Source organism: Diplotaxodon limnothrissa, linkage group LG14 (genome assembly GCF_057381915.1).
Source record: "Diplotaxodon limnothrissa isolate DT_005_m linkage group LG14, D_limnothrissa_male_GT1.1, whole genome shotgun sequence".
In the NCBI taxonomy this organism is placed as follows: domain Eukaryota; kingdom Metazoa; phylum Chordata; class Actinopteri; order Cichliformes; family Cichlidae; genus Diplotaxodon; species Diplotaxodon limnothrissa.
In genome coordinates, this window is record NC_140609.1 from 28965192 (window position 1) to 28979004 (window position 13813).

General features: G+C 40.1%; 1 protein-coding gene across 3 annotated transcripts in view; it reads right to left on the minus strand.

Annotated features, from left to right (window-relative positions):
- The window catches only part of cadm1b (cell adhesion molecule 1b), a 185518-nt gene that overhangs the window by 35714 nt on the left and 135991 nt on the right, over positions 1-13813 (minus strand). For all 3 annotated transcript variants that reach the window (XM_085371763.1, XM_085371761.1, XM_085371764.1), the window contains 3 exons: positions 12979-13125; positions 5977-6129; positions 2936-3073 (listed from right to left, as the gene is read on the minus strand). In XM_085371763.1, coding sequence (XP_085227889.1) covers positions 2936-3073; positions 5977-6129; positions 12979-13125 — 438 coding nt within the window. The remainder of the gene's footprint in view (positions 1-2935; positions 3074-5976; positions 6130-12978; positions 13126-13813) is intronic.

The following is a 13813-nucleotide window of genomic DNA, read 5'->3' on the forward strand; positions in this document are numbered from 1 at the left end:
ATTACCAGTGTCATCCAAGACCCAGATGAGGAAAACAACCGTGCATCAGGTCATGGAAGGACTCAAATCTGAATGCAGAGGAGATTTGAGAGTTGCAGCAGAGATGTCAAATCAAACGCTCTTGTGAGCATCGAGCACTGATCAATCCCAGTGCAATCAAGCATAACCGCTTCTCAGGGTGACATTTTCTTTCAGTCAGTTTCTAACCCGGGTCTTCTGCCTGCCAACACACTGCAGAGCCACCAGTGATCAAGCTCTTTTGGCGAGGCTTAGACAGTAAACTGCTAGAGGTATTTCGATTAGCAATGCAGAGAAAATGAAAATGATAAAGATTTTTAACTTGCTCCGTTCACTCGATATAAGATAAGGCGAGTTACGCTGGGGACCCTGGAGATGTAAGGAAAATACACTGTGAGTGACTTAACCTGTACAGTAAGCAGTCGGGGCTCCTGTGACGCAAAGCACAAAGAAGTGATTAAAATGCTTTAAACCCTCGGTGTTCAATTGCTACAATTTGTCAAAATTGATACTCTGAGACACAACACATATTTTAAGATTCAGTGTGACTTACAGTTACCAAGGATATCATTATCTCAGATGTCACCGTAAATAAACATCCATAAATTTGCTTAGAAATCAGAAACAGAAAGACACTGCTCATTACTCCAGAACCTGTCTGAGAATTGCCAGGTTTTTAAATTACTCTTGTTTCTGCATCCATTACAATAAAGAACATCCATCAATCCATTTCCTTAACTGCTTATCCAATTCAGGGTCTGGAGCCGATCCCAGCTGACAGGGTATGCCCTGGGCAGGTCTCCGAGGCCACCACAGGGCACAATAAGGAACAGATAATAGTTAATTTGGTGGAAATTTAATGGTGCCAATTTGCCACAAGATAAGTGGTTAAAAGATCTTTGATAGCTCAAAGGACAAAGCAGGTGTTGACATATATAGAAAGCATTACGGTAGCTATACGTCATTACGGTGATACTGAAATGTACTCGAGCTTACAAGCAGTGAAAAATAGATTATTTGACCTGTATTGGGAATTTATTAAAATATTTTAAAAGCAGCTCTTTTGATGTAATATTGTCGAATGTAATTTTTTGTTATTTAGATGCCAGGATGTTCAGTAACAAAAGGGGACAGAATAGCATTACATACCAAAAAAAGGTAAACCTTGACTTTGGAATACTTGCTCATATAAGTTCCAAAAGTCAAAAATAAACCAGCTCAAGTGCATCAAATTAAAAACAAGGGCAAAAAAATTAATAACGTTTTATTTTATCAGTTAAGATATTCAAATTTTTCAAAATGATTTTTTAAACTGTATATTAATTCAAAATCTTTCAAAGTTGAACTTGAAAGTTCAGCTTTTGAGTTTTTAGTGTGTTTTCAATAAATGGAATATTTCAAATTCATTATAAAATCCAAAGCCTGCTACTTTTCAAAGCTCCTCTTAAATTTTCCGCGTGTGGCGTCACATGATCGCCTGTAAATTTGGAAAAAAAGCATTAAAACATTAAATGCAGCTGTCCAACAGAACAGATCTCTTCCTGTACTCAGCAGACGAGCACTCGGCTCCACTACATTTGAAATAACACTGCAGATGTCATTTATGCTAACAAGCATTTTGTGTGCTGAGTCTCTCGCAGGCCACAGCCCATCAGTCCCGTACCTGCCAGCATGATAAATGGTTGCAGAAGCAATTCGGCCAATTTGAAAGAGTGTGTAAATTAGGCCAAGGATTTCTTTATTACCGGCACGACTGTCTCGCCCACATACATACGTAAGACAAACATGATCAGAGAGATTCTATAAAACTACTGAGATGTGTGCATGTGAATCTCAATCTGAGCGGGAGCTAATGAATTGTTTAGCACGTCCATAATGAGAAGTGATTTGTGTTTCCTTGGGTACAGGAGGACGTGACTTTCTGGCTTTCTTTATGTATCCACTGCCACTATGGATTAGCCCTGCTCAGCATGTCAGGGGCATTTCACTGATCTAACCATCCTGTTGTCTCTTCTTTCCTTACACAACACTCAACAACTCATAAACAGAAATTGACTTCGACTCCTGTAGGGAACACTGGAGGCACAGATGGCATTTAGCTTCAGATTCACTCTTGTCTAAATATTTCATCTCTCAACAAGCCAAATGAATCCTCTCCATTCTAATACATATATAATTTGACAACAAGCTCTGAGACATCCACTCTGTGTAAATACGATATGACTAAAACGAATATCTCCCTAGTTGTATAATAAGTATATCATGAATAATTGATGACCCCCTAATCATAACGGAGAGGTAATAAGGCTTTCTCACCACTCCACATTACATCCCTGTTTCTGAGCAGCCTACAGCCGGCCTTAGGCGGAAAATGCATGGAGGAGAAATGTGCAAATAACCATGTTTGCTATGTATGGATGGTTTAAAGAAAATACAAAGATGTAGAGTTTAGTAGCTTTAGAAAACATATTCCATCAGGAGACGGAGTGTAACCAGTAAATATTTAAGCAATTTTAAATCTGAACTTGGATCTGTGAAATGAAAATTACAGTATGAAAATGCCTTTAAGGCAAATGTTTTCGAAAATTTATGAGAAAAATAACACAGGCCCGAATTGCAGGTCTTGCAGTTGCGGTTGCATAGTTTGTTGATTACATAGTGGAGCTGAGCAGGCAGCACAGGCTGAAGGACGGGTGGGAGGGGGGTTACACACAAGAAAAAAAAGAAAAGAAAAGAAAGAAAGCAAGCACTGTCTTTCTGCAGCTGTGTATGCCAGACTGGATTATCTTCTTATATGTGTCAGTCAACATAATCAGTACAACACACATTAATGTTTTGGAGTAGAATTCCGTTTTATTCACAGAAGAAGTGCCTGGAGCATGTGAAGCAAACTGGGTGAGGCTGTTATTCTACTGACCTGTCAGTTCTTCCTCCCCTTTCATCCATCTGATGTAGGCGGCTGGCTTGCCGCCAATGGCTGTGCAGGTGAGCTCCGTCTCGTTCCCCTCGCTGACCACGTCCTCGCGGCTCTCGATGATTGGGCTGCCTGGCGGGACTGACCCAGAACAATGGCAGAGGCAGCACATAGACACACAGACAAAAATCTATTACAACTTTACAATAAAGTTTCAAATACTTAAATACTGGGTAAAGTCACTATTCCTCACTATTAGTAAGCTACCTGTTCACACTGATCGTCAGTGAATACATAAGTTTCAGCTTTTACTGATTTACAGTGCTCTCCATAACAGTTGGGACGATGATACATTTTTTTGTAGTTTTGCATCTGTGCACCATCACAATAAATTAATCAGTCAATATGTGATGGAAGCACACAAACTTAACAAACTGGTTATACACAGTTCCCCATTTTCAGAGGCTCAAAATCAATATAAACATAAAGACTCTTTGTACTTGGATGGAAAAACTTTTAGAACCCACGGACATCACAAAGTGTTGTTTCCCCCTTGAGATGCTCCGCTACCCCTTTACTGCAGCCACCTTTGTATCAAATAATGGAAAAGCATGCTCTGTTGAGCTCAGATCATGTGACTGATTTGGCCATTGAACAATATCCCATTTCTTTACCTTAAGAAACTCTTGGGTTGCTTTTGCAGTACACTTTGGGTCATTTGTACTGATCAGTCTGCAGCATTTGGTTGAATCTCTTCTATCAGCAGTCGCATCGTCACAATGCTGCCCCCACTATGTCTAACAGGTTTCATCCTTTTCCCATCATTCTGGTATTTCATTTGTCCAAAGATCTAACCTGACCTTTGTGCTCTTGAGTGTAATTAGTGGTTTTCACCTTCTAAACTCTCTGCATTTCCATTCATGAATGCATCTCCGAATTGTGGACTTTGATTGTCTTCTGCCTAATAATGGCATTAACATTTCTCATATTTAAAATTAAATTAATGACAGCAATAAATGACAGCACGTCTGCTGTATTTGTCATAAAATAACAAGGGAATAGGCCTCACATGGCCATGAGACTACTTGCCAGTCAATTAGACCAATAATTTACATTTTTTCTTGAATTAAACCTGTAAGTCTGCATTTCAATCACGTATTGTTGAAATTACACTCCACTGTGGTGGTGTACAGAGGCAAAACTACAAGTATTGTGTCTTCAGTATGAGGAATAATAATTATAGATTCAATATAAGGACTCACATATCTCAGCGAATTCTTGGAAGGAGATGGACACGATTATACAAAGAAGTGGAATAACTTGAGCGACAGATATACCAAACAAAAAAAAGACACTACTGCAAATAAAGGGGATCCAAGAAGGAAAAAAGAGCCAGGATTTTGTTTGTTTCTATTGTGGCTAGCACTGCATAGGTGCACCACAAGGCAATTAACAGCATGCACAAGCATGAATGCTAGCAACGGCATCGTAGTAGGCACTTAAAAGACTCACCACAGTAGTTTAAAGTAGCCGTTAGTGTGAGAGGTTGAAAATGATGTTGCCTCACCAGCTATGACAGATATCTAGTCTTTTCGCAGATTTTTGGGGAAGCAATAACAGAAATACTCTATTTTCTCATAAAAAAGAAAAGAAACTTGTGTGAATGTGGCAAGGATAAACTACAGGCTAACATTAAGCAGTGTTCTGTTATTGTCTAAGGAGATCCAATCTTTTCCATGTTCTCGTTTGAAAGCATGCACAATCCAAGCAAAGCTTTAATTTAGAATGTTAACCTTATGGAGAGTAGAAAACAACTGAAAACAAAAAAAAATCTTTTTTGTTTGTTCTGCTGTGAGGTTGTGACACATCATCATTTCATGCTGATATAGTGAACTGGTTCATATTTTTAAATCATATAATTATCATTTATTTAAAGTTTTGTTATACCATCTGGAAAATGGGAGCCTGATACTCGTTTGTATATTTGATAACTTTGACGATTTCTACCAACTCACATGAGAAATATAGTTTTATTTAGATGCTACTAGAATAGACAAGCTGTTACAGACTAAAATATATTTTCATTTGTAACAGCTTGTCTGCATTTCAGATGCTTTTGCAGTTGTTCATATCATACCTGTCTAAATGAACGGACGTGTGCTTATTTTAATCACTGCAGGTGCCTACACAAGAGGTCATATGACTCACATTTTTATTTTATTCATCCCAAGAGGGGCTTAAGTAGCTGATATGAGTTGCGTGATAATCTGCACAGTGTCGTGACAATCCATCAAACAAGTGGCGGACCAACAAACCACATTACCTCAATTACTGTTGTTTTTTTTTTTATTAGGTGAGTAAAAGGAGTTTGTGATGCATTCATTAACACCTTCAGCTAGCATGAGTCACGAATCTATCTCCTTGCATTTCTTTTAAGCTAATGTTAAACAAGCATATGTGATTAGAACCTATGGGTGTAAAAAGAGGATGGGGAACAGTTCTCCCTCATCCCTTGTATTACTCATCACAGCAAACTTGCTGAACTTCAGTTACTTGAAAGAAAAAAGTCAGCAGGGTGCTTATTTCAAGGACTCTTCAATGCAACCCTTAGTTCAGAAATACTGCAGCTAGGTTTCAATTGTACAACTAGAGTAATTACTTTAAAGTGCTTTTAATTCCTTTCAATCCCCCAGGATGTCTGCATGTATAATAACTAGAGTAATTTCACTCCAAAGCATCAAAGTGTGGCACAGCTGACTCTCAATAGGGAATCATTTGGAGCAGCCAAGTCAACATTCACCGGGATTCACATAGTCAACACAGCTGCCAAAACCAACGCGGTCTGAGCCATCAGTTTCAGCATCTGCTCCTTTTCGTTATGCTGTTGAGCACCGCGAGAGCCTAATTGGCTGACATTTTGTTTCAGTTGCTAAAGATAACAGGATCAAAGATTACTATTATTTCATATTCACCGTCTATAATGGAGCAAAATAAAACAAAAGACTGTGTGCGCGTGAGGTTCACACATGTGTCCTCACACCTACCTAGGACAGTGATGTCTGCGTAGGCTTCCTGAGGAGGATCTGTGTAGAGCTGGCACACATAGCGTCCCTCATCGGAGAGTGACACATTGGACAGAGACACCCGCAGTTCGTTGTCAGAGAAATTCACCAGCTGGAACCGGCTGTCCTTGAGAGCTGTGGGGATACATGTGAGACAGAGACAGTGAGGATACAGAGTACAGGGACACAAACGCGGGACATGGGGTGAGAAAGAAGGGGGACGGGTGGGGGAAATGGGAAGTGGTGGAGAGTGGTGAGAACGAGAGAGAGGACGGAGAAAGACAAAAGAGACAGTAGAAAATGAGACTGAGGAGAGAATGTGGTGGGCAGAGTGCTGCTCTTTTGTGGGCTTTCTCCTTAATTGAGTAAAAGAAAAGTGAGTTTCAAAATGATTCATACAAGTTGATTTATAAAGTAGCTTTACAGTCCGAAGAGCACTCGCAAAGAAAGGAAAGTGTGAAGAGTGCTCATGAAGACTCCTAACAAGCTAGGAACTCTTAAAATGGGCTGCGGCTGGTCATGGATGGATGCATCAAACTCACATATTCCACAAAAAGGAGAGGCATTCAAACATACATAATGAATGAAATCACTGTGTGCAAGAAGAGAGGCTCGGATGCCTCAAACTCTAAATCAAAAGTAGACAAGAATATGTATACTAATGCCTGTATAGACTGGCTGAAATTTCTTTTAATGTCATCAAACTAGGTTAGCCATCTCTGAGTTTTACCCACTGCGTTTCATTTAGGTCAGCCCTCATCCCAGAGCACTCTTTTACATAAACAGCTTTGGTTGATTTGATTGGGAGCCCTTTTGATGTTTTGACCTGCCTTCTTTATCAAGCCCTCTCTGCATCTGTCGAGCTAACGAACTCAATTCAGCCCCCTTAAAGCGCAGGGAGTTTATTATTCCCATCAGGCTTTACACTTAGCATCATGATCATTACCCAAGGTCTCGGGGCAGTGTCAACATGAAACCTCATGCCCTGATATAATTTGAGAGCTCTTTGAAAGTCTCTCCTCAAAGGGAAACAATGACACTGATGCACTTTGAGAATCCGAGCACCTGCTAGGGAGGGAAACCCTTCACTTGTGAGATGCTGATGGCAGTTTACACAAAGCTGTTTCATAACTGGCTCGCTGCTTACATAAGAGCGTGGATGATGCACAGTGTCTGCTGTTTATTAGAATGTGCATATTTTCACCAAAATATGTCTAATGATTACATTCATTAGCCTATTAAATATCAGGAAATATGATGGCTTTATGAAAAAAAATTATCTCACATTAAAATGTTATCCAGTCTAAGATCATGCTTATTAATATTAAAGTAGAACATATTCCAACTCAAAGAGCTTAAAAGAAAGATAATTAGTTAATTGTCTTACAATTTTGGCAAAAAATAGCAACAAACAGTCCATTGTTCATCATGTAAACTCACAAGTAAATCAATAATCACAGCAGCCAGTGAGACTGCTCTCATCAGGAAGTCAGAAAGTCAAATTCAAGGATTGGACATCCTTTCTCTGGTGCTTTGAAATGGTGATGAGCTAATCAAAACTGAGAGCTGTAATCACATTTGTTGTGCACAACAGTACTAGGTCCACCAACCAGCAGCCGGAACTATTTAATGAATCAAAAAATTGGTAAGAATACATATATATGATCTGTGTACTTTTTGTACTTTTCTTGGAAAGCCTTTCATAATCAAAGTGCAATTTATAAACAGTTTTGGAATCACATTACTTGTGTCAATCTGTAAGACACATTTAGTTAGAATGGGCCTTAAGTTATGGTCCTTGAACACTTAGAAAGAGAGTGACATCTGGACTTTCTCTAAATGCTCCGATGATCCGATGCTTCACAGTATCCTACTTATGAAGTCCTTCATGAATACACATTTATTTCCTGTCAAATTTAGAACACTTGTGGTATATTTTATATCAGTAATTTAGTATTTGTGCCTGTACATTACAAGTAGGGCTGAAGCGGAAAAGGGGGATGTCTCATATTTCTGTGCTCCAATCACAATTTAGGAACATTTAAATCAAAACGCTCGCTTATGGTGCCAGGTCCCCACCGCATACTTATGAAGTAGATTGGCTGAGCTTTTGCATATTAAAGTCAAATATATTTCAATCAGCCACAATTCTTCACGTCGTAAAGAAGTACTGCTATAACCGGCGTACTTGTTACGACAAAGCAGTGATATGGCATTTGCACGGAGTTTCTAGGCATCAGAATCTTGTAAATCCAGCGCTTAGTCTATTGCTGCTTGGGTTTAGATCTCTGCCAACTCCTAAGCTTTTTACTGATGCGTGAAGATTGATGAAAGTGAAACAAGGTGGTAAAGTTGTTGCTAGACCGCTAAACAATTAGCTGAAACTTGTTGTAAAGCTCAATAAAGTCTAGGAAAGATGCAGCTTTGGCTGGTAATTCTCTGCACACTCCTAACTATGAATGAACCCTTTCACACTGTCACATTGGGTTGACGCTCTCACTTTATTTGTATTAAAAAAAAAAGTCTTTATAACAGCCTTATAACTGTAACAGCAACCAGTTTCCAGAAGCTCTAAACCTACCAGGTCTGACGTTGAAACAAAAGCCTTTCGGCAGTATCATTTTAAACCTTTGTAACACAAAGTCAGACAACTCCTGAGAAGATGCAGTGAATAAATAATGGTGTTCAATTGCATCACCATCCAAAGAGGTCCACCTTCGCTGATAAAGGCTCATTTTTCCCATTTCAGATGACAAGTCTGCCAAATTGCATGTCATTTCGCATGTATCTGGCACAATAAATGGCTCACCCTAACAAGACTCGCTCCGCTTCTACCTGTGACATAATTCATCTTTATTTGCTGCAGCAGAAATTTGTTTAAATGGCCTTCACTGGTACTGTAAAGCTGTTATCGTTTTGGTATTTCTGTGCGTATCTGTGTTTCTGCGGCTGCCGCTTTGCTTGTAGCCACTGTTCTGGCTCCTGGTGTGTCTCTGTGTCACTGCTGTTTACTTCCTTGTATACAAAGATCTGCCACTGTGTCAGGCGGCCCCGTTGACAGGTAACAATGCCACTGGCCGAGGGGGGTCCCAGCAGAACCAGCAGTCCTTTAGGAACAGAGCCTAGAATAGCGCTGCTATGGGGTTCACTAAACCCCATTACCAGAAGCACAAATATGCAGCGGCGGACCAGAAACACTCCAGCCAAACATATACTCAGATCTAATCGTGGATAAACAAAACTGCTTGTTTTTTGTAATTGAAGGCGGCACTGCATTGAGTTAGGCGGAGAAAATGCCACGTTTATAGGCCCGCTTGGAGCGCCTCGACAAAGCACGAAGAGGAAAATGTTGTCTTAACATCATGGAAAGATTTCCTTAGCAGTGCTGATCTAAATTTGATTGTCTCTGTGATGTAACAGTGAATTATTCACTGTTGCTTTTCTATCTGCTCTTTGGTGTCAAAATAAATATTTTTTTAGGTGTAGAGCACAACATGATCTTTGCTATTTTACAGTCCATTCTTCTCTGCCATATTGTGAGACAGCTTTAGGCATTTTGTACAAATATGACAAAGATGTGTACTCAAACTCCCCCGATGCTCTTCGCTAGTGGAAAATGGAACACACGTCTCACTACCTAGACTTGTGAAACAGCTGGGATGCAATATAGACCGAAATGAAGGGTGTTCCTCGTTCACTTTGAATCTTGGCTCAGATCCCAGATATAAACAAGTTTTAAAAAAAAAAAGCAGAGACAAAAACTCAGTTCGGAGTAGAAGTAGCCCATATGCTCATGCATAATCATAATGTTCAATATCCTAATCTAAGAGATTATCGTAAAATCGAACAGTGACAAGGACACAAAAGTATTCCCATTATGGTAGCATTGTTAATTATCTCATATCAATCTTGCAGTATTCTTAGCCTAATGACTTGTGTAAAAGAGCCAGAAAGTCAAGGACAGATGGAATCATGTTTGGACAGAAAATCTGACAAAAAGCTGGAGCTGATGTTCTAGTGATATCTGATATCTTCACAGTAATGCCAAACACAGGACAATTCCTTTGAACGGGATGTGTTTACAATTATTGCAGCTCTTTACGTGCAACAATCGCACAAAATAAGCAAAATAAGCAAAAAGTCTAGACGAGAGTGTAGACGAGATGTTGTGGACAAGCTAATGAGGAGAAATATGATGTTCCACTATGCTGCAGGAATAGGCTGTTTATGATTACTCTGTTTATTGTGTTCTTTGACAATTGACTAAAAAATAAAATATCGGTGAGAAATGCACAGGATCATTTCAGGCTGTCACATCTGAGTAACATTAAAGAAAGACAGCTAAACATCTCTGCTCTGCTTAAGTGGTGTCACGGTCTGTGGACGTAGGCCGTGCGGTGGTGTGTGTGGTGGACCCAGGTGCGAACACAAGTGAGTAGACGGGAGTGAACTTAAACTGAAAGCGAGCCTTTATTATGGCTGATGACACAGAGTTCAAACAAAGCAGAAATACCGTGACTAAACTATAACTTAACTGGGAAACTAATACTGTGATAAATTATGGAAACTCGGAGAACTATGACGATGACTGCAAAGACTGGCTGTGAAAACATGGAGGGTGGGAACACAGACGACGCGACACAGACTGAATGAAACACAAAGACTAAATACACATAAGGGATGATCAAGGGAAGTGGAAACACATGAGGGGGAACAGCTGATACACATGAACCTAATGACAGGACAGGGAAAGTGAAACTACATACACTGACATTAGACACAGACTTTCAAAGTAAAACAGGAAACATGGGGATTAGACGTGACCTGAACTGAACATAACCACACAGACATGACGCATGACAGGTAGACGCACGGACCAGGGAGACTGAATACAGGAGGAGATGACATAAACAACTAAGAAACAAAGGACTAAACAGCAACCTCGAAATTAACTAGATTAACTAAACTAGGGCACAAATGAATACCAAAATATATAAGAACTCAAACACCGGGTCACAGACCCAGCCCATGACAAGTGGAGGTAAATTTTGTAACTTTCAATAGAATTTTTTGGGGGTTTTTTGCAATAGATTATAAATTATTCCACTTGACAGTGAGGAAAAAATTCTTAGGTTACAGTTTTTGTTGTTGAAGTTTGAAAGTGGGTATTTAACATGGAAACTAATACACACATTGCAGATTAAATTATACCCAGACAGATTCTTGCACCATAGTCTTCTGGAAGAAGAGCCATTATTATAACCTTAGTTTGCTTATTATTAATACGATTAGGATAAATTGAATAGGGGGTGGCTGTAGCTCAGGTGGCAGAGCAGGTCAGCCACTAATCAGAAGGTCGGTGGTTCGATCCCAGGCTGCCTCCTGACTGCAAGATACTAACCCCATGTCTGCCTACTGGTGGTGGTCAGAGGGCCCGGTGGCGCCTGTGTCCGGCAGCCTCGCCTCTGTCAGTGCGCCCCAGGGCAGCTGTGGCTACAGTGTAGCTGGCCATCGCCAGTGTGTGAATGTTTGCGTGAATGACTGAATGTAGTGTGAAGCGCTTTGGGGTCCTTAGGGACTAGAAAAGTGCTATACAAATGCAGGCCATTTAACATATGTGTTATTATTTTATTATTCCTTTATTTATCCAGGTAAAAATCAGCAAAAGCCAAACACGCATACGCCACATAATGACATAACAATTAAAAACAAATGCAATTTTCCACACAAACATGTGAAAAACAATATACGACATTAGGTCATTAAGAGCGACATTAAAAACAGTCGCACTGACTAAAAGAGGTATTCTCTTGTTCTTCTAAAATTTGACTTAAACTCCCCCAAGGTAACCATTTCTGACAATTTCAGCTCCTTCTGCAGATTATTCCAGGAAGTGGGAGCACCGTATCCTGGACTATTATCACAGGGTCATATTATTATCATGACCGCGTGTCTTTGAGTCGGAAGACTTTTGAGTAAAGTTCCAGTTTTTCAAATTGCTTTGTTCTGTGTTTGATTATTGTTTGCTTTGGTTTTGATATCTAGTAGTATTGTTTGTTTGTTTTTGGCTACTTGTGGTTTTGGTCTCCCCATTTGTTTTATACTGTGTTTTAATCTGTTCTGTTCTTATCTAGGTTTAGTTCAGCTGTCTCTTGTTCCCCTGTTGTTTCCACTTTCTTTGGTCACCCCTCAGTGCACCTGTCTGTATAAATGAACTCAGTCTTTTTTCGTCCTCTGTTGTGTTATATCGTTTACTCCTAACTCCGAGTCCATGTTTGTCTTTAATTCCTAGTTATCGCCCAGTGTTTCTGGATTTATCTCATACCTGTTTGGGATTTCTGTTTATTTTTCCCTTTGGGCTTTTTCATGGATTATGTTTATTGAATTTCTGTCAGTCACTTCTTGTTTTAAACTCTGCCTCTCTGTGTCCTTGCATTTGGGTCCTCACATCAACACACTCCAGCTTTCAGCAGCTATGATTTAAAATGACAAAAATAAAAGAGCAATAGTAGTAGTAGAAGTAATCTATTTTGTTTGTTTACTAGATGTCAACCCCAGATACTGTGCATAACTATCAAAATCCTGAAAGTATTTATACCAGCGGGAGTATGCCAAGAGTGACCAGGCTTATCTTACCAGTGCCAAACTACTGTATAAAAGTCATAAACATAAAAAAAAAGATTCTCTAAAACTGACAGTACAAATATTCTTGGTATCTGGTACTCAGGATTAAAAGAAATTGGATTTCTTCTATTTCCATCAATTGTTTGCACTCATGGTCCTTGGTGCAAACAAGGACCACAAGTTTGCATTTCAAGCCTTCATGCTTACAAACACAATACAGGCGCTAACTGACAAATGCTTTTCTTCAAAAAAGGAAGAATGATGACGACTCACAGCAGAAAGACATCTTGTGTGTGTGTGTGTGTGTGTGTGTGTGTCTGTCTGTATGTGTGTGTGTGTGCAAGACACACTGGCACTTACGTCTAACGTCTTTGAAGTAAATGGTCTGTCTGTTGGGGTTGAGCAGCTGGATGACGGAGTCATCGTTGTTCCTCACTCTGCAGCTGATGGTGGCCGTTTCCCCCTCAATCACCGTCACGTTGTCAGTTGCCAGATTCTGACCTTCGACTTCACAACGCAGGCAGAAAACACAGAAGCAAAAAATACATTTGAAATGTGGAACAAGCATCTCTGTCTGGATATTTAAAGTATCTTAAATATTTATGTTTCTAACAACAGGGACTGCATGTCAACACACGCACAGTGCAAAGATACGTGAATAGGCCGTGTAGATTGTCTGTTTGCAGCCATGTCTAATCCTTTTAATATAAGAGCCATGTGCAGTGTTTGTCACTATTGATCTCCCCCAGCTCAGAGTGGGCCCTGTGAGTCAGTGCCAGATGGGCTGTAAGCTCTGCTGCCCACGAAGGTAGGGAGTGAGGAGAGGGTAGGAAGAAAAAGAGACAAAGAACGAGTGTAAGAAAGTGGCAAGTAGTAGATATGGGTGGGGTGGAGGAGGTGAAGAAGAGAGGGGGAGTTAAACAGAGCACGAGAGAACAGAGAGAGGAGAGATGAGCCGAGTTGGATGCTGTATATGGTTAAGCTTTATCAGAGCCCTCCATCTGAGGTTCCATGTGACCAATGTGTGCTCAGTGTGCTCAGCGGTTCTGTTCTGTATCTCTAGGAATAAAAGTGCTGTAAGCATCTGAGTCACTCTCTGTACACTGGCATTGTTGCCACTGACAGACCCTGGACCTTGTCATCGTAACTTACACCTCACACCAAACCCCCCACACACAAAAAGCCTTGCTTTGTT